General features: G+C 42.1%; 4 protein-coding genes across 7 annotated transcripts; 3 read left to right on the top strand and 1 right to left on the bottom strand.

Moving 5' to 3' along the window:
• Positions 1 to 33: 33 nt before the first annotated feature.
• Positions 34 to 12,351, top strand: zdhhc5b (zinc finger DHHC-type palmitoyltransferase 5b). 4 transcript variants are annotated; one of them, XM_034597635.1, is made up of 13 exons: positions 34 to 337; positions 1,547 to 3,006; positions 3,564 to 3,685; positions 3,806 to 3,963; positions 5,460 to 5,632; positions 5,731 to 5,833; positions 6,337 to 6,428; positions 6,681 to 6,813; positions 7,227 to 7,335; positions 7,509 to 7,615; positions 8,819 to 9,744; positions 9,840 to 9,863; positions 10,189 to 10,325. In XM_034597635.1, the coding sequence occupies exons 2-12, from the start codon at positions 2,858 to 2,860 to the stop codon at positions 9,856 to 9,858; spliced, it is 2,091 nt and encodes a 696-aa protein (XP_034453526.1). In that variant the 5' UTR covers positions 34 to 337; positions 1,547 to 2,857; the 3' UTR covers positions 9,859 to 9,863; positions 10,189 to 10,325. The 4 variants fall into 4 exon arrangements, with proteins under 4 accessions (XP_034453526.1, XP_034453525.1, XP_034453524.1 ...); XM_034597634.1 differs by having other exon boundaries at positions 9,840 to 10,669; XM_034597633.1 differs by lacking the exon at positions 9,840 to 9,863 and having other exon boundaries at positions 35 to 265; positions 10,189 to 12,351.
• Positions 12,352 to 12,388: 37 nt separating this feature from the next.
• Positions 12,389 to 18,210, bottom strand: tmx2a (thioredoxin-related transmembrane protein 2a). The gene is made up of 8 exons (XM_034597638.1): positions 17,929 to 18,210; positions 17,758 to 17,818; positions 15,884 to 15,997; positions 14,904 to 14,980; positions 13,795 to 13,901; positions 13,326 to 13,391; positions 13,110 to 13,239; positions 12,389 to 13,007 (listed from the first exon to the last, which is right to left on the bottom strand). The coding sequence occupies exons 1-8, from the start codon at positions 18,115 to 18,117 to the stop codon at positions 12,813 to 12,815; spliced, it is 939 nt and encodes a 312-aa protein (XP_034453529.1). The 5' UTR covers positions 18,118 to 18,210; the 3' UTR covers positions 12,389 to 12,812.
• Positions 18,211 to 19,292: 1,082 nt separating this feature from the next.
• Positions 19,293 to 22,018, top strand: si:dkey-6i22.5 (polyamine-modulated factor 1). Its single transcript, XM_034598230.1, has 5 exons — positions 19,293 to 19,577; positions 20,448 to 20,553; positions 20,680 to 20,780; positions 21,168 to 21,363; positions 21,852 to 22,018. Exons 1-5 carry the CDS (start codon positions 19,351 to 19,353, stop codon positions 21,915 to 21,917), a joined length of 696 nt encoding a protein of 231 aa, XP_034454121.1. The 5' UTR covers positions 19,293 to 19,350; the 3' UTR covers positions 21,918 to 22,018.
• A 72-nt stretch (positions 22,019 to 22,090) lies between these two features.
• On the top strand, positions 22,091 to 24,876 carry med19a (mediator complex subunit 19a). Its single transcript, XM_034598229.1, has 6 exons — positions 22,091 to 22,455; positions 22,913 to 23,035; positions 23,679 to 23,812; positions 23,984 to 24,080; positions 24,166 to 24,260; positions 24,436 to 24,876. Exons 1-6 carry the CDS (start codon positions 22,239 to 22,241, stop codon positions 24,499 to 24,501), a joined length of 732 nt encoding a protein of 243 aa, XP_034454120.1. The 5' UTR covers positions 22,091 to 22,238; the 3' UTR covers positions 24,502 to 24,876.
• The last annotated feature ends 8 nt before the right edge of the window (positions 24,877 to 24,884 follow it).

Genomic DNA, 24,884 nt, shown 5'->3' with positions numbered 1-24,884 from the left:
TTGGCTGTTCCTCCCACCTGAGGCACGACGGGCCAGTTCCGGGATTCCGACATCGGCCTAGCCAGCGAGCTAACGGGGCTGCTAGCGGCTAACTCAAGGAGGACCCAAACCACCCTCACCCTACAGGCAAGGCAGCTCGCATGTCCGGCTCTGGCTGCTTGATTTACCCGCCCTTCGTGGTGACTGTTTAGCCCAAAGTAGCCACAGCCAGCCCGCCAGCGAAATCTATTCGAATAAGCGAGTGTGAAGCTACAATGCTAACCAGGTAACGTTAGCTGACTCTTGTAGCTGTGGTAAAGGACTGAGCGGTGTCGCAAAAAAAAACTTTCGAGGCTAGGTAAGAGCTAACCGATCAATAAGTACAGGTTGTGGTTACATCGCTCATTGTTGCTCATTTGGAGTGAAACATCGCACCGTGTGTCCGTCAGTTGTAATGAAGTTTGATGCTATTCACGGGGTTCATGTTGCAGTAGTGTTGTCTTGACTGAATCCTCGCTGTGCCCCGGCCTGTTATTCAACGCCCGGTCTGACACAACCGATGGCTCGGAGATGAGGTGATAGTGTCAGATGTTACAGTTTTAAACGAGGCATCAGCTTGTAGCCTGTCAACGTGTTGGTATCGGTCCGAATTGTTAAAGTTTGCTCGAAAGGCCACTTAGCGACGTCGCCTGCGAGCCGCAGCTTGTCGTGGTGACATGACAGACAGGACTTGATACGGAGATTTTAGGATTAACATCCATAATAGTCGAGGGGGGATTTGTCGTGTGGCAGATGAGATGATTGACAACAGGCACAGTGACACCTCAGCTCGGTATTTGGTAATAATACCGATGATAGCTGAAAAGAGGGGTGTGTCCAAACTATCAGATTACACTGTTACTCCGGGTCCGTTTTCAGTGTCTTCACACTTGACGGACTAGTTTTTCGTCTGGAGAAGAGGGAAATTTGCGTGCGTGTGTGTTTTGTGTGTGTGTGTGTCGTTGTCTCCATGGTGTTTTGAATTTCCAGGAGTGGGATGTCTTTCATTTGATCACCTGGGGGCATGGAGGTGACAGCTGTCTGTGTAACAACCCCAGGCGGTTGAACAACTTTGTTTATGAGTGATGGTGAGATAGGTACAGTCACATAAAATAGCACGAGCTGTTTATCACAGTAAGACGGTGGTTAGTCATCCTGATTGTTGGGAAATCAGGACTTCTCCTGGATTACCCTGCCCTTCCGCCCAACAATGAAAATACATTTCGATGGTGAATTCAAACCGGTTCAAGCGGAACATGGATAGTTTCATACAAAACATTATTGTGCTTGTGATCTTATTCTGTTATTGTATATATAGAGCCATAACTAATCTGCAAAGAAGATGTTTGACCCACTGTTTCATAGGAAAAGTGGCACATCCTTTCAGTTAAGAAGCTGAAACCAGAGAATATCAAAATAGCTTCCAATTAGTAATAATAATTAAGTGCTAATTTTAGCTTTAATTATTTGAAATCTACTGTTTTGGACACCGCTGACAAGTTGTTTTTGTTTGTTTTTGTTTTTACAGGGCTCTCCTACAGCTCACATAGCCAGTGGCTGAAAGACTACCGGTTTGACAAAGAAAAAAAAAAAGGAGTAAAATGGATCAGCCTACATAACATCACTGCTGCACATGGCTTTGTTTTGGAGATGTAAAATGGGAACAGAGGTCTGTCTGCAGAGAATTTGGAGGTTTCGGAGGTCTCTACACGCAGACCCGGCCAAGAGCGGCGACACCTCGGTGACATCCACGGGGCTTCTTTTTGGAATGAGTTGATTTTGTCTCCATATTTACACAAAGACTGAAGGCAGGGGTCTTAATAGATCCAACGGACTTTGCTTGGGTTTATTTTACTTGTGAAGGCAAGGATAGATATCATTTAAGGTTTTTTGTTTTGTTTTGAGCAGCTTTTTAAAAATAGATTCCAGCTGGACTTTTGTTTTGATGTCGGGCGACTTCCCACAACTGGTTTGAAAGTGAATTTGTTTGTTTAGTTGTTTTCCCCCTGCTGTCTTAGTTCGAAACGCTGGAACTGTTCCCTCTGCCGCCATCCTCAGTTTCTTCCACCCACCCAGTGCCTATATAAGCCCTCTCGGGACAATCACAGAAGTCATCAGCAGCTGCTACGCTCAATCCTCTGCCTGTTCTCCTCCATGTGCTTCTGCTCCTGGCCTGCTGGCTATCTACCCACTACCTCTTTAATTTCCTCGTTTCTTTTTTTTTCTATACCTTTTTTTCTAAGAGGCATAATCAGAACACTAGCACAGTGACAAGCATTAATGGAAACAGAGTTGTAAGATTTGAGAGAAACCTAGATTGCGCCAAATTTGGATGCGTATGCAAGTGTACATGCACAGTGTTAAGGTTGCACTGGTGCCAGGGAGCAGTTTAAGATTAGATTTATTTATATTGTTGCAAATTAAATTAAAGCCATAAAAATATTTATGAATTACCTACACATATTTTTGTATCACATTGCTCTTGTATAGTTTGCTTTTATATGCTTCTGTTAAGATTACGCACACAAATTAAATATCTACAACAAGCTGCACACATACAAGTAGAGCTGTATATTGCTATATGAAAAACGATCTCTGTTTTTGAGTGATTATATTAGTGCTGGGAGATATTTTGTGTGTGGACGAAGAGACTCCCTCATGTTTCTGTTGACTTGCTGCTTTGCATAGTGTTGGTTTTCTTCTCCAGTCTGCAGTCATGGCCCCTCCTCCCACCCAAACGCCATCTTTGTTATTTTGACCCGTAAAGCGCACTTTGCAGTAGGTAGACAGTAGATATCTACCTCTCTCTCTCTTCCTCCCCTCTTTCGCTCTGTCTCTGATGCCGGGCTTCAGTGGTGGGGGGGTTGGGGGAGGAGTAGGTGGCCCAGCTTCTGCTCCTCCCCGTGCGTTTCGACCCAGCCGATATGTCCCGGTGTCTGCAGCCACCTTTTTCCTTGTTGGATCCACCACCCTGTTCTTCGGCTTCACGTAAGTGTCTCTTGGTCATTCTCTCTTAAATACGCAAACAAACTGACACCTAAAGCAAACACGGTGCCTAAGTCTCAAACATTTACACACAGATGTGTCAGGATTGAAAGTGAATACATATTAGTGTTTGCTTAAGGCATTTGTGAATATCCCTATGTAATTGTGTTTAATCGAAAGGCTAGTTGATTTTTTGTTTGAGTTTGTTTCACTTTTATTTAAATAAAGAAAATGTACATAGCACACATACTTGTATTTCAGCAACACTTGCACATAGTTCTTTACAGTCACACCTGTGAGATCCCCTTTTACAATTAGTGGCCAGGCATTCCAACTTCACTGGAGGAAATTGTCAGACACAAAAGCTTATAGCAGTTGTGTTGATGGCGCATGAAGTTTTACTTGCACATTTTTCCCATTCGTGCCTTGATTCAAGGATTTTTTTTGTTCTCTACTTGCTGCTATTTTAGACTTGGAACAAGAAAATATGTCAATATGTTGAAATATTATTAGTTTTGGCAATAATATGTCAAACTGTTATTTCGTTTCCTGCTGCCCAGGTGCCCGTGGTTGTCAGAGTACTTCTCCGCTGTCATTCCCATCTACATTGCTGTGATCTTCCTCTTCACCCTCGCCAACTTCTGCATGGCCACTTTCATGGACCCTGGTGTCTTCCCCAGAGGTAAACACACATACACAGTGCCAATGTCATTGTGCCTAAGTTTCTATGCAATGGTGAATACAGTGTTTTATACAGTACATTGGAGATCATCAATCACGTGCGTGCGTTTTCTTTCTGTAGCGGAGGAGGATGAGGATAAAGAGGATGATTTCCGAGCTCCACTCTATAAGACGGTGGAGATCAAAGGCATCCAGGTGCGCATGAAGTGGTGCTCAACCTGCCGCTTCTACCGGCCGCCACGCTGCTCGCACTGCTCAGTCTGCGACAACTGTGTGGAGGTACACGCGCACAGAAACAATTTATTTCATGCAAATATGATTTGTTATACCAAGAAGCTGGGTGGAACAGGCTGACGGTGTCAGATTATCTGGGCTCATTTTGGCTTAAAACATTGTTTTTCTATTGCTCCTGTGTTTTTCCTTGATTTATAGAACTAGTGCAGTGCCTGTTCTTAACCTACCTGTTTCGAATGGGCTGTTTGCTTGGCCTGTGATAATGGTGGTTGCAGCTTTCTATTTGAAACTGTAAATGTGACCTGCAGTAATTGAGCTGGGGCAAGTGAAGACTGGCTGCAGGACTCAGTCTGCAGAATCCTGAAGCCGCTCCACAGCTGCTGCACAAATAGCCTTTCACCTGTTTATTCAAAGTACAGTGAAACTCGACTCAGTACTCAAAATCCAGAGCTGGAGAACCAGTTGTTGTTGCTGTTGTCATGTTCGACAATGTCACTGATTAGTCCCACCAGCCACCTGTTTAATAAAATGTAATTAATATTTAATTTATCGTGTGTCCTTCGACATTAAATTTAATTAAAAATAGACATGCCAAGTTTGAAGCTGATTAGATGAACGATTCTAAAGACGTGTGCCACAGTCCGACATTTCTGGAATTATTAGACAGATGTCAGTGGAACGTTTAGAGCAGTGGTCACCAACCTTTTCAAGCCAACGGACCCTTTTTAATTCCAAACATAGGCCGAGATCTACCACCCTGATATCTTACAAAAAAAACACTTAGGAGGGTCATATTTATTATTTTTGCAGTTTCTGTTAAAGGCTCAATGTACGAGCAATTTCCTTGTATAAAAGTAGTGCTGTGTATTCGAATAAATACCAGTAATATACAGTATAAAGCAGTGCATTTTCTACTGCTGCAAATATTTCACAATAAAATCCCCCCTTTTTTTTTAACAAATGAACAGATTTATTTTGAAACGCATACAGCAAGTGTTGCAACCATTTATGTTTGTGACATAAATTCAACCGATAAACATTAAAACTCAGCTGAAAGATCGTTTTCACCGTCTATTCTGCAGTGAACCTTGTGCAATGTTTTTCTGTCGGATATGTCACAAACTTGCATATTTACAACACTTCCCGAACCCGTTTTAAAGTAGAAGCACTCCAGCATTTCCCTTTCAGATCGATCAGTCAATCGTGATTGTCGGGCGGTGACCACTGCTTTAGAACATCTGCTTTATATTTATTATTGTATCTAAGTCTCAGTTGCACTAAGTCTGTATTACATGTATGTGTGTGTGTAATGTATCTCAGTTTTAATAGTTAATCCTAATTTCACAGTGAGCTTTTATAAACTCCTGTGTGGCTTCAATTTTCAACCTATATCTGTCCTATTCTTAGTTTCCCACTTAGTGCGAGTGTCGGTGGTAGAAATTGTGCCCATATCTGATATTGATTTTTTTTTTGTTCCTGTTGCTCATCATCATAATTCTTCTCTAAATCTTTAATGCTCTTTTGCCCCCGTTCTCTCTCAGGATTTTGACCACCACTGTCCGTGGGTGAACAACTGCATTGGTCGGAGGAATTATCGCTATTTCTTCCTTTTCCTGATATCACTTACCACCCACATCGTGGACGTGTTTGGGTTTGGCTTGGTTTATGTCCTACATCACCGCCAGCAGCTGGATACACCACATGCTGCTGTCACGTATCCTTCACTTGGCACGCTACAGCCCAAAACATGCTGAACGCTTTTCACATTTTTATGCCATATTTGTTTTGATCTCCTTGACCCTCTCCTCCCAGTATGGCTGTGATGTGTGTGGCTGGTCTGTTTTTTGTCCCAGTTGCTGGCCTGACTGGGTTTCACATGGTGCTGGTGGCCCGCGGCAGGACCACAAACGAACAGGTACATACGAGAGTACATACAGTTTAGACCAGAGGTCTTCAACAGGGGGTCCGCAAAATATTTGGTTGATTAGACAATTTTTTATATTTTTTTTCACACTAATTTAAATGTCTTTAAATACACATTAACATGAATCCAACATATTGTAGCGAACGGATAAATGGAGGTAGAAGACGTTATCTTTCAGTCAGCAATGCACACATTCAGCGACACACAGGAGCTCTGTCAAGCTGGGCACCGGTTCACTCACAGCACGAGACTAGAATAGACCTGTCCCTCCAAGCCTCCTGTACACAAAGAGGAGGACCTCTTACAATTGTGTATAAAAACACAATTTTATACAATATATATAGTAGGGGGTCCCTGCTCCATCTCTCCATCAGTTTGGGGGTCCTTGGCCTGAAAAACGTTGAAGACCCCTGGTTTAGACGGATTGTTCTTTTCTGTATTTGTATCATTATCGTTGGTGTCTACGTGAACTGGATGGTTTTCTCTCACTGTAGGTGACAGGAAAGTTCCGGGGTGGCGTTAACCCTTTCACCAATGGTTGCTTGAGGAATATTTCACATGTGCTCTGCAGCTCCCAGGCCCCCAGGTCAGCCCTCCTCACTCCTCTGTTTACTCCTTTCCTTAAACACTCTCCACAATTATTCCTTTTCCACTGGTTCTTTATTTCCATTGCTCTCTCTCTCCCTTTTCCACTCTCCACTCTCCTCATTTATTGTTCTCACTTTATTCCTTTAATGGGTACAAGCTTTTCAGTGCGAGTGGCTGCTGTTGCTTGATTCGGTTTGTCAAAAGAGAAATGTGCTGCTGGTTTTAATGAGTGTGTATGTCCTTGTCACAGATACGTGGGTCGATGGCGGAGCCCTAAGTCTGTGGAAATACAGCCACCATTTCTTATACCAGCTCTCACTGAGGCCCAGCTGGAAGCAAAGGTCCTGGACAATGGCATCCAGAATGACCGACACAGCGCCCGGGTGAGTGATCCGGGCGCCTCATCCCACAGAAACTCAAAAACAGAAAACTTAATTTATATGTGGAAGTTGTGGATAAAACAACTCAACAGAAATTATTGGTATACATTTTTTCAAGTTTCATGGCTCCTATGGTTGACAAATGAACGCTACAAGAAAAAATACTCAGTACTCTACCTTCTATGTATAATTTAGAGCCGGTTTTAGCAGCAGCATGTTGATGGTGAATGTTGAGACTGAAAATAGTTTGAGTAGATCGATGAGTTTGAAAACAATGTTTGTAAAACAGGATTTTATTACATTGTTAATATGACAACAAGCATTTGATAATCTGTTACAGCAATTGCAAGCTAAACAGCGTATAGATAATAGTTTTTATGGATAGGAATGACTCCTCATTACTGTGTCTCTTCCAGTCCAAGAGCAGTCTAGATCAGATGGAGAGCCAGTCAGCTGATGCAGAGCCTCCACCTCCTCCAAAGCCAGAAATGCGTTACCCTGGCCTGCCCCGTGCTGACACGGAGGGTGAGACATGTAAATTCAAATGCACAAGATATGTGTTAACATCTGATTGTTTGCTGTCAAGTGCAGCCATGATACTTGAGGTGTATTCCCTCTTATGTAAACAGATTCCTGTTTGTATTTGAATCTCAAACACACCTTGTTCATGTTTCACTTTTGGTTTTCTCGCCGCTCAGAGAGCAGTTTGTTGACTGAAGCTCCACCTACACCGTCAATGTACAAGTACCGGCCAGCCTACAACAGCCCAGGAAGGAACCACACTGCCCTCACACACCCCAACAAGGTACATCTCAATTCACACTTGCACAGTCCTCGAGGTATTAGGTATCAACTACTAACATAACATTATGTCGGTGCTGCCTGAGAGTGACGATGCGCATTTGTTTACTGGAAACTTTACATCCAAGTATATTCTATTACGTACAAATTCATTGATTAGTACATTATTCTAGCAATATTATATACAGATATTATAGCAACCTTTCATTTCTACTTTTCGTAAAAGATATGGGGATGTGTTTTATCCTTACTGCAAACACAGCAGAAGTACATAGAACCGAGCAAACAGACATTATCCCACAGATTACTGTAACAGATGGTCCTGTGGCTTTTGTGCTCTCCCCCTTCTGATATCCTTTGTGGTTAATACCATGCCCCTGTTTTTTTGTTGTTGTGTTTTTTTACTTGAAATTAATCATTCAGTGGCCACCGGGTGATCAGTAAGTCTCAGCTAGTGTCATCTGTGTGTGTGTGTATCCCTCTGGTTGTCTCTGTTTGAGTGAATCTATCCTTCCTCCCCCTTGAGACTGCATTGACTGGAATGTGTAGTTCATGTACTTTATGTTTTATATTTGTATCCCCGTTCATGTGTTGAGACACAGTCTTTGACATGCAGTGTCAGTGCTTGTTCAAGCCAGTCAATGTTTCCAGTCCAGTAGTGTGATGATGGAGTAGAGCACCATTCAAGCATCCAATTTCTCCCTACCACTGTTTCTTCTTTTTTTTTCTGGTAGCATTTTTAAAAGAACTGGCTAATACTTTACTTAATTTAAGTCTCTATATTAAGCAGTCTACAAACAATTAAATCACGTGATTAAAAAACACTAATTTAGTTGTGTTTATTAATGTATTTTTAACAACTCCTCATACACGGAGGCTTCTGTATTAACGGATAATGAATTGAAACAATATGAAATAAAAAATAATCGCCGAATAGTGCACATTAATAATCACTTCAAATCTTCTTATAGTTGCTTAAAACTATAATGTGATGTGCCTCAAACCTTTTTATGAAATGTTTACACTGCTCATAAATGCTTATTACAGAGACTCAAATTAAAGTGTCGTCAAACATGGGTAATTGATTTGTCTTATCTATTCCTGAGGTAACATGGTGGTGTTCATCTCTCCTCCCCCTCCTCTTCATCACACTTTTCCTCACCCTCTCTACCTCTGGTCTGTTTCTCCTCGTCTCTCCTCTCCTCAGATGATTCGGGGTGAGAGTCTTGACTCTCCATCTCCCTCTATCCTCCAGTCCAGCCGTCAGCCTAGCTATCGCTCGGAGCCGAGCAGCCTGGACGGGGCCACGGTGGTGGGGGGAGGTGTGGGGGCACGCAGAGGGGCGGGGGAGAGGGGTGAGGGCCCCGGAGGCCCTGGCGGGACCACTGGGGCGGTGTTGGGGGGCATGTCAGGTTACTCCCTGACTGGGCGCTCCTACACCTCCTACCCATCTTCTCTCGTTTTGTCCATGGGTGGCTCGCACTCCTCCAGCATGCGCTCGGCGCACACAGCACACAACCCGATGGCCACGCTCCAATCAGAAGGCACCACAGACACCAGCTATAAAAGCCTGGCCAATCAAACGCCTCGGAATGGCAGCCTGTCCTATGACAGCCTACTGACGCCATCCGAAAGCCCAGAGTTCGAGTCGGCTGCCCACGAGCTGTCGCCGCACAAGCCTCATGCTCCATTTCCCTCTGTGACTAGAACAGGCCAGCTTGAGATGGTGTCACCCAGTAGCCCGTTGCAGGGCTACATGTCGCCCTTCCTCTCAGCTCAGATTGCCCAGCAGAGGGAGGGGCAGCTGCTCCAGGGCTCTGCCACTTTCTCCTCCCCTCACAGGGCCTACCTGCGTGCCGTCAGCCCTCCCCCTTCCTCCACTGGGCTTCCTGAGACCCAGTACCTGCTCCAGCATAACCAGGACTCTTCTTCCCGAGGCCCACGTAACCCTTCCTCCTCATCCCCTGGGGCTCGCTCACTCGAGCCGCCTGTCTCCCCGCCACCACGCGGCCTCTCCCTTGGCAAGTCCCAGACTTACACCGGGGAGACAGGGCCTCAGCACAAGCCTAGACCTGCAGGAGGAGGCGCTGTGCTGGGAGGGGCAGGAGCCGGAGGAGGGCAACAGGCTCCACAGTGAGTAGTGATCCTTCGGCAGATCCGTCAGCCTGCTGCTCTTCCTGCTCCTTTTCCTCCTAATCCTCTTCTTCTTCCTCCCTGGTTTGTGTCAGCCCTCCTCTTCCTCCCTGATCTGTGTGAGTCTTCCTTTTCCTATTCCATGGTTTACAGCCAGTCTTCTCATGTGCTGTGCAAGTTTTATTGAGTCAGGTATTAGTATGTGTTGATCAGTGTTAAAAGCATGCCACTGTGTGTTTACCTCTGTGAAAGCATGTCCAACCACGCTGCTGTTTACGGTCCTGTTCTCACTCTGTTTCGTGACCAAATGCCTTAACGATCATTGGTAGACAAATGTTTAGCTTTTTGTGCTTTTGTTTATTTTTGAAGTAGAACCACTCACCTCCACATCCCTTTCTCCTCCTACACTCCCCCCCTTCCCTTCTTCGTGGCTGTCCGATTCAGATTTACCTCTCGCCCAGTCTTGGCCAATCACACCACATCCAAACCAGGGGGCGGGGTGAAGAAGGTGACCGGCGTCGGAGGGACTACTTATGAGATATCGGTTTGAGTGACAGACGCCCTTCATGGTCTATCACTATGGGGGGAAAGGGACTCGACTTCTTCCATTGAGCTGGATATTATTCACGACTGCAGGCTCCTCAAAAATGACAGTTTTCTTCTGCAGCGGACGAAAGGAACAATCCTGTCTGGTACTCAACTTTGTTACCTTTGTAACGCCACTGGCCATTCGTCTCCGCCAGCCTTTCAGATTTGAACAAAGAGGAACCGGGGACACTGGTTCATGTTTCCACAGGATCAATATGTGTCCATTTAGCCACTTTGTGAGCCATAGACTGATGTTAACGCATCATCAGAGCTTGGTACAGATTTTGTCTATAGAACACACATAGCTTTTCACTGATTTGCGGTTTTACTTTGGTACCTTAGCACAGTACGGAGTGCTGACAGCAGCGTCCTCCGCTTTAAGAAAGGATGGCCTTTAACCAGTGGATGTAAAATAAGAGAGGGAGGATTTAGGACTGTCGACCAATTGAAACGCCTTCTTTTCCACTGTATGAACGGACCACGCAGCCTGGTGATTTGTTTAGAGTCGTGGAGAAAAGAGTCCAACCTATTAACACAGTATCGTTTAGTTTTATAAATCTTTTTTAAGTATTGTTTTATATACATGTATTATTATAATTACCGGGTCAAATTGTCAGGTATTGATGAGGGTGGCAGATGTAATGTGTGTAATTATTCATGAGAGCGGTTCCAAATCAGTTGCCTGTCTATATTTGATGGCTGCATCAGCCACTCACAAGCTCTTGCTGGAGGTTTCATCGTCCAACGAGAAGGACGATCCTTTGTCGATAGCGGATGTGGCAGGTCATCAAGCTTAATTATCAAACGCCACAAAGAAATTCTAAATCACGATTCCAGCACAAGCAACTTTGTGGAATGTACGCTTGTAATGTTTATGCCAGAGACATTATGCAAAATCTGTTTGTAGCTTTAAGATCCTTTCATGTCTTTTGGGTGTTTTTTGTTTCTTCCTCTTTTCTGTGCTGTTTTTGTCAGTCAGTCATGATGCTAGCAGAACCTTTAACAGATGGCCAGCCAAATAGGTGCAGCGAGGGAAGGGCTTATTTATTTCACCAGACAAGACAATGCTGTAGTTCTGGACACCATTAATTTCAAACCAGTCTCTACCAGTTTGCTTTTATTGAGAAGTTTTTTTTTTCTTTGAAAGGAAGCTAATGAATTAAATGGAATATGCAACTGAGTAGATTTTTAAGGAGGGACTGGTTTGCAACTGGATACTTTTTTTGCCTTGAGACCATTCATAGTGAAGCTATCGCATTTTTTATTGTTTTTTTTAATTGATTTAAATTTTTTACACTTCTCAGAAAAAGTTTTTGGATTGACTTGTTAATTTTGAAAATAATTCCCTGAAGGTTCAAATATTTTTTTACCCACAGCCATGAGTTGAGAAAGGAATAATTACAGGAAAGGAGATGAGTTTGTCTGTCAGGATTTGGCATTACAGTAAAGATGCATTTAATTTTCTTTTCCCATCGAGGCCCACAGCAGCGTCTGCAGCAGGAGGTCGAAGCTGGCTTTAAGTAGCACATGTTTGGGGGAACGTTCACGCTTGAAGCACACAAGAACCATCATTCAGCCAACACGACTGTGTTACTAGTTTTCGGGCTGTGTCTTCTGTGTGCATGCGGTTTTGGTTTTGTCGTGCTTGAATGCTTCACTGGCGTGCGTACCTGTGAGAATATTGTCAAATGCCTGCCTGGTTCATGTGTAGGTGGTAACGAGAAAAGAGTCATTAATGGCACCAGCAGCCATCGTTTGGAGATAAAGAGAACCAGTGTTACTTTCTTCCTTCTCTGGCCAAGGATGGTGACCATTGAACAATTTGAAACTTATCTGAGAGCAGTAAGTATACTTCTATGTGAGATAACAATATCGCTATTGTGGGCTGTGATGAATGGAACGAGTTTCACAAATATCTGTAACGAGTACATTAAAGACATTTCCAAAATGGCCTTAAATCAAGAGTTTTTAAAAAAAAGATGTCTTCTCAGAATAAAAAGGTCAATCTGATGAAAAACTAAAGACGTGAATCTTTACTGTGCAGTCATTTTTATTAATTTATTTCACCTTCTCACCTTTTACTTTGGTTTTGAAATACGAGACATCAGCTAAACAGACTAGTTGCAAAATACAGGCAGCACAAGTTTACACGCAGTGGTGAGAGTAGCCAAAACACAATCATTACAAAAAAGGCATTTTTTCGAAAATAAGTTAAGGTCTGTAAGAAAATAAAGTCAAATCATTGACCGAGTTCAAACCACACTGTACCATACACATCATACCCAGTCAGACCGGGGAAGTGTGCTGCAGCTGTTTCTGGGTATATATTTGCCTCAGTAAGGATTTAACGCAGAGATGACATGAAGCTGTGGTTGAACCTTTTCTCGCCATTTCGTTATATTCTGGACTAAAGCGATAATGCAAGGCATGTCGATGTTGGAGGAAGAGACTTCATGCGACCCCTCTATGGTTCTTCCTCCTCACTTGTCTTTCTTGCTCTCTATTGGCTCCTCTGGAGTGTCGGTATGCGGCTCGTAGGTGTCGACATGCAGCTCGTCGCTGCCCTCCTCTGGCTGAGAGTTTATCTGCTCCTCGCCCTTCAGGACCAGACTTTTGTTCAGCTTCTTGGATTTCTGGAAGAGCTCGTTGAGATTAAACTCTCTGATGATGTTCTCCTGGGGATGAATAAGATTTATTAGCATGACTGTGGGTGATGAGTGAGCAAGTGACATCTACACAGTCTGTACTCCCATGTGTTTTTAGTTTTTCTGACACACCTCATTGAAAGTCCAAGACACCGCTCTCCCTTTATTGTCCACCATTGGACGTCTCATAATTTCTTTGCCTCCTTGGAAAAGCAGCAGTGAGGGCAGCTGCTTGGACAGAGGGGAAGTACTGACCCTGTACCTGTTCAGAAATAATTAAAGCTACAGTCAATACTGGCACTCGGAATCTCAAAACAATACTGTGGCGTCAGAACTAGCACTACTCACCTCTTTGAAACCTCCCCGTAACGTCCGATGTCCACCTTCCCAAACCTGAGTCCAGCACAGTTGTACCTGCAGGTGTGAGGGAGAGATGCATGAGACATTCAGGCTTTAAGTCATAACTGCCGTCGATAGCAAACATCCAGCATGTGGTTTATTTTTTTAGTTTCTTAGTTTCTCCTGCAGAACTGAAAAGCAGAAGTTTAATCCAACAGTGCGAGTGTGAAAACAGACCGAGACATCAAATGCATCTTACACAGCATTAACAGCCTATTTTGATTAAAAGTTGAACTCTAAAAATGTCAAATCAGGACGGACATTCTGTGAAAGTCACTTGTTTGGTCAGCCAATCCTGATTAAACATAACATTAATCTGACGTGGGTTTTATTTACAGAGCAGAAAGGATGAATTTGAAACTGTTAAATGTTTGTGATATACAAAGAGAGTAAAAGTAAACGTGAGGCGATTTCTCACTTCAGGGAAAGGTCGGCGAAGACGGGAGCGAAGGACTGGCAGTCAGACGACCAGTTGGCGTAGAATTCAACAATCCAGGTGACACGAGTGTCCCGCTGCAGCTCCTCCTGGTGAATAAATGACAAAATTACATTAGAAGAGATGCTGCAGATGTAGATCTCCGTCATTCACACCGACTCCCCTCCAGCAACAGTGCATCAATAAATAGGGAGGTCTATTACTTCAATATTTCAAATGACAGACATTCAATTACACAACTGAAATATCTTCATACTATTGACATGTTTATTATAATGAGCCAGGTTTTAGAAAGTAGCTAAATACATCAACCCAAATAGTGTATTAATAGGTCCTATATTCTACACTTTTCCAATGGTTTATTTGAAGTTTTATTGTTTATAAAAAGATGTATGTGTTTTCAAGTACCAAAAACCCTGCAACAGTAAAATCAGCCCACAAACTTAATAAACCACAACGAAATAGGAGTTGCCTACTACAAAAGGTATTTTCCTGCAAATACTAGATAGATTTACGTGCCACAAAACAATTCTGTGAACTGACAAGGAATGATAAAGCTGCGTGCATGTGGTAGGCAACTGCTATTACGTTTGTGGGAAATTTATTACGTTGGTGGGATTATTACGTTAAAAGCCTCAGATTTGTTTTACCTTTGTGGGCTGTTATTACATTGGCAGATGTTACAAACCCTCTTAATGTAGTTTGACATCTCTGCTCAGGAGCTCGAGCAAGAACAGGTCTTTAACATGAAGATATTCTTGATGACTAAATCAGTGGTTTCCAACTATTTTAACTTGTGACCAATTAGAAAACAAATCAACTATAACAACTGTTAAGTGGCAGGTTGTCACAGACGTCTGAGCTCCACTATCGCATTTCTCAGATGCTTTAAATTTAAATAAGATGATGTGGAATAATCCATTATCTCACTAAATCACGCCCCTGGGGCCCTCCATGCTTGACAGACACTTTCCAAAACACACAATAAACACTCAAATGAAGGCTTGATGAGCCCACAAACATCTGGCAGATGTGTATATGTCAACATTTAAACATGGGTAATTCCTCAGAGTCTGTAGTGCAACACTCACATCTATGGTCTTGTCACTGAAGTACTTGATGTACTCTGGGCCCATGTAGAGAGGAGGCTTGCACGTCATGACGAGCGCTGGGACACAAAGAGACAGTGATGTGAGGTTAAAGACGTTTACAGGGGATGAAAACCGCTACATCTTGGTTTTCCATTTTCCTGAAGCTGTGGAGAAGCTTAGGATCATAGATAGAAACAAACTCAAAGCACTTATCTGTTATTAAAGTTTGTTATTCATATTCTTTGAGTATTCCTATTTAATTATTGTGTATATGTTCATACTATTCATACTATTACTATATATTTATATAATCTCTTATTATTATTGTTGTTCTGTCTTTAATTACTTAACTTTATTTGTATTACTTAACAGACTTGTTTTAATGGAGCTCTGACTCAAATCTACAGATCAAAATGTATCTGAGAGTTTCCCGCAGTGTCTCAATGTGAAATTTGTGGAAACAAATATACTTCTAAGAAACAAAATGCTGAAATTCATATTTTTGGCAGTCATCAAGTCACTTCACAGCAAAAGATTAGAATTTTAACAGCACCATCTTGATGTGGAGGTTAGAGCTTGATAAAAATCTGCCTTTCACAGACATACTGGCGTCTATGTTTGCTGATAGCCTCCAGTATGATACATTTTATTATGCCAAATAAACAAAGCAGAATAGATAATTTATTCTTAATAAAGTTTATGATTTAACTGAAGAATATCATTCCTCAATTACATTTCTTTATCATAAAGGTTTGATAAACGACATCTTTGGAAACATTGCCAAAGTAATACATTTTTTAATATACATTTCGGCTGATATATCAGTTTTGGAAATGTTTTACATCTAATATGTGTGTGTCATCATCAGCCTTCATAACTCCGTACTGGTGAGGCTCTAATGGGGGGTATGGGCTGCTACACAACTGTAACTGTAACACACATCTACTCCAGTCATGAGTATTTGTCACAAGGCCACTGACCGACACACAGTGCGAGGTAAAGGATGCCGAGCCGAATGTCCAGCCTGAAGAAGAGGATGACGTTGGCGACTTTGCTGAACAGGAAGAGGTTGCCCACGTGCTGCTCCATTGTGACTATAATAAAAAGGGAGAGAAGAAGAAGAAAGGAGGAAGAACACGTCAAGCCGGTAAACAACCTTCAGCCTGTTGATACAAGGTCAGAGCACAGGAAGCCGGGATTAACACTGCAGGTGTAATGTTTACACAATAAAGCAAGGTTTTCCTGGATGTGTGCGGAGCTTCTCTGGGATGTGAAACAGTTACCCATTAGGTCACAAATACCAGTGTGGCTAAAGTTTAACAGCGGAGTGCGAGTTAGATACGAGGTCGTGCACAGAGGGGGAGGAGTTTTCTTTCAGTCTAATCCTTTACGATTACAAAACCTCCAGGAAACACAATTTCTTGTCTGACTCTTGTTGACTTGTCTGATACTGAGCATCACTGGTTTGGTCCCTGTGATGACCAGACTGTTTATAGTGTAAACAAACACATGTTATCACAACAGTTTGTTTACACATAAACACGTGGCCGTTTTACTATTTCTCTGAGCAAACGGTACTCGAGAGCTTAAATGACTTATTTATTTATTAGATTAGCTGATTGATGGACTTTCTGATAATTGATTTTATGTTAAAAGTTATTTCTTAAGCGAAAATAACTTGGCCCTAGCTTCTTGTTTTTTATGTCTGTTACTCCCGTTTTGTATTATCGGTAACTCCGCATCTTAAGGTTTTTGACTGTCTATCAAAACAAAAAAAGATGTTAAATATGTTAACTTTGTGCCTCAGGAAGTAATGGCACATTTTGTGTACTTAACAATCAACTGATTATTGAATAAAACAACTGTCAGACGTATTAATAATAAAAATAATAATTATTTGTTGCCTTATACTTCTCCAATACAGTCTTGTCTGAGCTTTGTGTCACATACTTGACCAATAAAGACAATTAAAGCAGTTTAATGAGACGCAACTTAATAACTGAAGACAACAGAAACTAAAACAACTGACATCTTAAAAAACTGATTTTGGTCCATGGTCCCTCTTCAAGAGCCGGACGACAGGACGGCTACTTTTATAACATGCGTTTGTTTGGTTTATTTAATTCCAAGCAAGAAAAAAACTTGGTAGAAGGATGTGGTTTGGCAAACGGAAGAACACATTAAATGTTGGTGTGGATCTGGACAACAAGGCAGATCTCTGGATTTCTTTCTTCTTTACCACTAGGTAGGGCTTTTTTTCCCCCCACTGATTTCCCAGGGGGATCATTGATGGATCTTGATGACAAAACAAAACCCACCACGTTTAGGGGCCTGACCTCTGAGTGTGTGTAATGTGGTGCAGCCCTTAAATTGATTAAGGGCTCCTTGGCGGAGGTGTGGGCTCTATTGAGCGCCAGTCTACTTTTTATACATTTAATTTGAATGTGTTCCTTTAAGTCCCTGTCGTTATCTTTCTCCTTTCTTTACTACTTCGAGTACTTTGTTAATTTGCTTTATCTTTCGCCTTACTTTTCTACAACTACTATTACTACTTCTTCTATGTTTCTTGTACCTGTTGTTATACCTAAACACCAAAAGCAAACTCCTATGAGCAAACCTACTTTGCAATAACATAAATCTGATTATGGTGCCATTTTGTACCTGATTGGTGATTAATCAAATGATCTAAGATGGCATTTTAAGGAGAAAATCTGAGGTTTCTCTGGCCCCTGATGGTCTGAGGAGAGGGGGGATAATAATAATACACTCTTATAGCACTTTTCATAGAAACATAGAAACAGAAAATGCTTGCAGTGCAGTTTCAAGACAGTTTAAACAAGTTAATGAGACTTACTTGCTCTCCTGTTCTTCATCATCACTATCGCACTGAGGAACATGAGGATCTCCATTTCTCTCTGTGAAACAAAAACATGGATCAACTCTGTGATCAGAAGTGCGTGTTGTCCACCATGTTGAGGAGCAGCAGGAGCAGCAGGAGCAGCTCGGCCCCCGGCAGCGTGCTCACCCAGTCAAAGTCGCAGGAGTTCCCGTCCTCTCGCTCGGTCGCCAGGTGCTCGCACAGCCCCGGAGCCTTCCGCACCAACAGGAAGGCGACGGTCATGAAGAGGGACGAGATGTAGTAGGGCTTCAGCAGCCATTTGTAGATCTGAGGTAGGTGGTAGAGGAAGGTGCAGATCCCGGTGATCAGAACCATGTTGGCAGAGAGCGACAGACGAACAGGTCTGAGGAGCTGTGACAGCTGACGGTCCGCTGAATCAATGTGCCGCCCGGGCCTCACTGCGCCTGCGCGGCACAAAGCGATCTGGTCATGATTGGACACGGCCGTTTGCCGTAGATTCCATTAGTGCTGCATGTTTAACAAACTCAAGAATATCTGTCAATTTATGTTTGTTATGTTGTTAGTTTAAATCTGCTCAATGTTGTTATGCTTTGTCAATCAATAAAGTGTATTTAAATAACCGCAGAGCCGACATTTCACCTTGAGATCTCCATGAAATGAATTTATAGTTTCAGAAAATAGGTCTGAGAGAAAGGCTGATTGAAAGAGTAGAAAAGAAATGACTGGGACTAACAGGAGCAGGACTATTATGTACTTTAGTATTAGTACTAGTATTAGTACTAGTATTAGTTCTAGTATGAGTATTAGTATCGTTATTTGTTTTGTGTTACTATTAATATAATATTCATATTAGTTTTAGTATTAGTATTGGTATTAATAGACCTATAAGTATTAGTATTATTAGTATCAATATCAGTATTAGTAATAACATATATATTGGAATTAATATAAGTACAAATGTTGTTTTACTATTATTATTGGTATTAATATTCGTATTCATGTTATTAGTATAAGTGTGTTAGTGGATTATAGTCTTCCACATGTCTACATCTTAGTTTGAAATTCACCTGTATTTATATATATATATATATATGTGTGTGTATTACTGTGAATTAGTCTCGCTGTCCTATACTGTCTCCTTTTTTCAGGCGCAGGGGTCCAAAGCTATGTCAATGTTGAGCTTTATCATAATTTGGAATCCTGGGAGTGGAAGAAAAGGTTCAGTGTGTGGAATGTAGTGACATCTAGTGTTGAAGTTGCATGTTGCAGCTCCCGATGTACATATAAAGTATATCAATATAAAAGGCTCATTCTAGGGTAAAGAAAACATTAAATTTCTACAATTTAAATGAAACAAATTAGTGAAAACATCACTAGGATTATTTTATACTAAATTTCTGCCAATAGATCCCTTTCACCTCAATCTTACACATTCCATCCTATCTTATCTTAACACTGTGGGTGTTAATTAGCACCAGCAGATGGCAGTAGGGCAGAAGTAAAGATACAAGCTGCCATTAAACAGTAGTGAAGAAGAAGAAGTCGATTTGGCGGGGACTACAAAACGTAAACAGAGGAAGAGAAAAGATGGAGGAGAGCGGAGCAGCAACACAAGGAGAGGCTGGAAATAACACATGTGTGAGAGACTCCGCTGAAAACCAGACCAATGGAGCTGCGGGAGAAGTCTCCTCTCAGGTGTCGGAGCCCGGCCCGGGCCGCAAGTCCACCGAGGAGCCTGGAGCTCGGTACAACAGACTGAAGCTGTTCGACAAAGTGATGCAGAAGAGCCTGGAGAAGCTGATCGAACACGCCAGGTACAGTCAATCCTTCTGTGTGTGTTGTGGTGTAAAACACGCCAGGTACAGTCAATCCTTCTGTGTGTGTTGTGGTGTAAAACACGCCAGGTACAGTCAATCCTTCTGTGTGTGTTGTGGTGTAAAACACGCCAGGTACAGTCAATCCTTCTGTGTGTATTGTGGTGTAAAACACGCCAGGTACAGTCAATCCTTCTGTGTGTGTTGTGGTGTTTTTGTTAGCAATATTATTGATGTACTCCCTTCTGTTTTCAGATGTGTAGCACTATGTACTTTGTGTTTAAAAGTGCACTATAAATGAAGTTGTTCTGAATAAAGTTAGTACATTTCAAAACTCAGCAAGTGACTTTGCAGCAGTGATGGAGAAAATATTCATATCTTATATTCAAGGTAAAACAATACTTCTGCAAAAGTTGCTTTTCTGTTTCTGAAGCTAAAATATGTACAAATATTCCGTAGTTTGGCACTAAATTGATACTAAGGCTAATTTACTCCTGTGACTGTTGTACTATACTATACTATGTATTTATGTAGCATAACACAACTGTAGTTGTAGTGTGATTGTAAAAAAGTGTGATCACAGTGAGACCTTCACATTTCATGTTTTGACCCAATAAAAAAAACAATGTAGCATCAAAATTAAAACAAATACAATTTATTATAACTGCTTATAGGAAAAACAACACACCCTCAGATTTAAGAAGCAGGAACCAGTTGACTTTGACTGTTTACTTTTTAATATGAAAAACGACTTGATGATTAACAAAGCAGTTGCCAATGAATTTTCAGTTATCAACTAACTATTTCAGAACTATATTTACTCCACAAAAAGTCACTGCACTTTCAGCTTACCACTTGTTTCACTCACAGTTTTAACAGATTCGCCAGCATGTTTTGTCCACTGTACAAGAAGAACCCTCAGAGGATGGAGAGCATTCACAAGCAGTTCATAGAGGAGTTGCAGAAGGCTATACAGGTATGCATTACAATACAGGAATGCAATTTATGATGATATATTCACTGCCTTGTTTTTATTATATACGTATGCACAGTATGTACTGGTCACTTTTTTACACACATGTCTGTGTCTCTGTGTGCGAAGGACGACACCAGCAGATTGATTGAAGAAGGACAGTTGGAAGTCAAACTGAATGAGCTGGACAAACTGGAGCGTGCTGCTAAGAAGAATCCACAGCCTGCATGGTTAGTAAACAACATCTTCATCTGATAGAACTGTCCAATGTCTCTCTGTTAAACACTTTTAGATCTATAACATCTGAATTCTGACATCCATCCACTCCCTGTTATCACCACTCACTCTAATAAATTCTGACAATAAGAAATAGTACGTTAATTCTCTTACCAAATATATGACACGTGTTGTCGATCAAATGCATAATTTTCTAGCTCATCTTGAACATTTCCAAGTGATTCAGAGCAGGTACATCATGATGGCTACACACGATACACTAATAAATGTTATTAGGTGCATTCCTCGTCATTCTTGCACTGTGCATCACCACTGCAATATTTCCATTTTGCAATTTTGTGAAAATATAAAACATTTCAATCGTTTACTTGTTTGGTTAGGCGTCCCAGTGGAGTTCCTGAGCAGGACTTATGCAGTTTCATGATGCCCTACTATCAAAAGCAGGAGGCTTACATGCGACTGGAGCTGAAGAAAATCCAAGCGGAGAACGCTGCACTTGCTCAAAAAGTTCAGGCGGGGAGAGAGAGCATTGCTCAGACTGAAAACTGCATCTCAGAGGCTGTCGATGAGTGGAAGGTAAGAGGGGAACGATTAGAAAACATGCTGCCCATAGATGCACTGTATGAGTGTGTGGCCCTTACTGTAAACTACTCAAGACTAGAAAAGCACTATATAAATTCAGCCCATTTACACACACAGAGCGACGTGATCTCTGTGTTCACAGACAGTAAGTGGCAGCTCTGCAACAGTTGACTAAAACAAAGGAGTGCAATGTTTTTTTCTGACTATATGTGAAATGGCTGCCAGTGGGATTTTCCCAGTACAATTTTGGACATAACACAACATTTTCATTATAATATATTTTATACATATTCAGGGGAGCATATTGATAATAATACAATATATACTTTTCTGGAGTTTTTTCCAAAATTATTTATTTATCATCTTGTTTCAATGAAAGGATGTTCGGTTTATATTTAGTATGAATGTAGCTTTATTGGTTTTAGACCACATCGGTACATTTTGAGGAACACTCATTGCTATTACTCTTTTCTTGTTTTCAGGCATCGGTCACAGAATTTGAGAAGCTGGCGTCTTCTCTCTGCCCTGCTGATGTCTTCGATGTGTGAGGCTCAAAATACTCCACAAAACCACTAACTTAACTGTACATATTGATTTTGTTTACTGTGCATGTTTATCTGAAAATAAACGTGAAATATTTGAAATGAAATGTGTTCTGTGATCTCAGTGATTAAATCCGTGCAGGCCACCATACACCAATCATTGTGGTAGCGTCTATGTGAGGTATTACGGTACATGGGGCATACAAAGAAGTGTCTGGTTGTTGACTCTCGGTCTGATTCACGGTGGAACCTCAGTCTGACTCATAAACTAAAGGATTGAGGGAACCGGCGTTTTCTTTCCGTATAAATGTTCTGTTCGTTATAGATATGACGGAAATGTTTTCGACTCTGTTCGGGCAAAATGAAGCTCAGGGACCGCCTGGATCCTCTCTGGGTTTTGGACCGGGGAAACCTCCGCCGCCTCTGCCGCAAAACCAAGTCTCCATGTCGGGGCAGATGCCACCACAGCTCGGGGACGAGGGGCCTGCTCTGCGGAAGCCTGGCGCCATGAATGAACCGTTCTACCTACTGCGGGAACTACCAGGTATTATTGAACTCTTACAGTGCACGAATGCCTTGTGTCTTGTTAGTCAATATTTGATTTTTAAAATGAGCTTCTGCTAAAGGTTGTTAAACAGTTTGTAAACAGTGCTAGGTAGCGTTAGCCGAAGCTAATTAACGGTGTTAGCTTACCTGTCACTCTCAGGTATGATGTTATTTATTGCTTCTGTGACACTAAAATATTTCCAAATGAGATTCACATGATTTAACACTCGTTTGTGTTTTGAAGTTAGATGTCATGTAACTGCTCCTATCACAGGATTGAGCACCCCTGACCTGACAGTAGCTCCAGTGGGCAATGACCCCCTAGCCTAGCTTAGCTTAGCTTAGCCTAGCTTAGCCTAGCCTAGCCGAGCCATGGTGATGAAGTACCTCATCTCTCAGTGACTTACAATGAGTGTATGAGTTCGCCGTGCTGACATGAACCTTTTTGTGTTTAGTGGGGAACGAGTTAACGGGGAACACCAACCTCATCACGCACTACAACCTGGAGCACGCGTACAACAAATTCTGCGGGAAGAAGGTGAAGGAGAAGCTCAGCAACTTTCTACCAGAGTTACCAGGTGGGTCCAGAGAGAAGCCGCTGTTACTGAGCAGAGCTGCACATCAGACTAAATAAACACGGTTGAGATGGAGAGTTCAGAGTAGGTTCACATGTTATGTTATTAACGACATATTCTCCTATACCATCCATATACATGTCTATGGTGTCACTTCAGTGCAGGAGCCTCAGTCTATATAATGACCTGTTATTTTAATGGGTCAAAACTCCAGCAACACCCGTAATATTAAGCAAAGCATCACCTCTAGGCTGGCACCTCTCAGCTTATTGCCTTCAATCGGGATTCATCCAAAATATTTAACCCACTTCCCTTTTTAAACTAAATTTTGATGGACTGAATTGATATTCATAGTGTTGCTGAACTTGGAGCTGTTATCCCCCCAAAAAACCACAACTATCTCCTGTAATTGTTGAGTTATACAAATCTAACACATAAATGTGAGACAGGTCTGTAAGTCTATCGTTGTGGTTTAGAGCTGATCTGTATGCTCATCATAAAAGCAAAAATAATTGTTGAATTGAACCCCGGACACCCCCACTGCTTTTATTTGTGACACCTCCACACTGAATGTTTGTTATCACAGCTTAAAGTTTCTTCATCGCCGTGTTTCCAGTGCTCATCACTTTCCTCTCCTGTGCCGCAGGTATGATCGACTGTCCTGGCACTCAGGATGGCAGCTCGTTGCGCTCTCTGATTGATAAGCCTCCGGTGTGTGGGAACTCCTTCAGCCCACTAACCGGCGCCCTCCTCACAGGCTTCAGACTACACACAGGACCGGTACTTACTGAACACACTAAACACAAACCTATACCAGTCCCACACATTTTCAGCATGTTTACACCAGTAAATTGAACTATTAACTGTATAATGATGGTTTGTTTTTAGTTAGAATATTCAGGTTTTTCAGTTGAATACTCACATGTCTGTTTTTCTGTTTATTTTTCCCAGCTCCCAGAACAGTACAGACTGATGCACATACAGCCTCCAAAGAAGAAGAGCAAACACAAGCACAAGCATCATCGACCACAGGACCCACTACCACAAGGTATGACTCAAACTACACCTCTACACAAACACAGCGGAATGCAACGTGTTTCAGGCCACTGACCTGCTTATGTTTGGCGTCACAGAAACTCCATCAGACTCCGATCCCAAGAAGAAGAAGAAGAAGCGAGATGACGATCCCGACCGCAAGAAGAAGAAGAAAGACAAGAAGAAGAAGAAGGTAAGAAAAGCTATCCACCAAAACCACATAAGTTCACCAAGTTTCCAATAAGGTGTTATCAGGAGTTCATCTGAGACCTTTATCGTGACCTTAGCCACAGCAAACCCATGTCTCAACTCCATTCCAGGAATAAAGCTTATTAAGTGTGTTTTGCCGATTCTCTGTCTCCCTCCAGAACCGCCACAGTCCTGACCACCCCGGCCTCGCTGGATCACAACCCAACAGCAACAGCCTCAGATAGACACCACCCCACTGTGTGCATGCCTGTGTTTGAATGTGTGTGTGACTGTACATTTTGTACGAGGGCGTGGGTTTTACAGCTAAATTGTATTATTGAGTTAACGAGAGGAGGGGATGAATTAACGAATGCGAGTGGTTGTATGATGTGAGAGTGAAAGGAGCTGCGACACAGTGGATGCGATGGGAGGAAGACATGTTACAGAACAGTGTAAAAAAAAAAAAAAAAAAACCTGATGAGCCTATTAGATTCATGGAAGACTGAGCGGGCGCTGTATGTATGTCGCTATTTTGATTTTGTTGTGATATCTTTTGAGCGTAATGCCAAAATCAAATAAACTTTGGTGTCTCCTTTTAAGACATCTTTTTTTGGATTTTGGATTTGGA

This window comes from Hippoglossus hippoglossus, chromosome 10 (genome assembly GCF_009819705.1).
Source record: "Hippoglossus hippoglossus isolate fHipHip1 chromosome 10, fHipHip1.pri, whole genome shotgun sequence".
Taxonomy (NCBI): Eukaryota; Metazoa; Chordata; class Actinopteri; order Pleuronectiformes; family Pleuronectidae; genus Hippoglossus; species Hippoglossus hippoglossus.
Note: the sequence above shows the minus strand (reverse complement) of the source record. Positions and strands in the feature narration are given on the sequence as shown.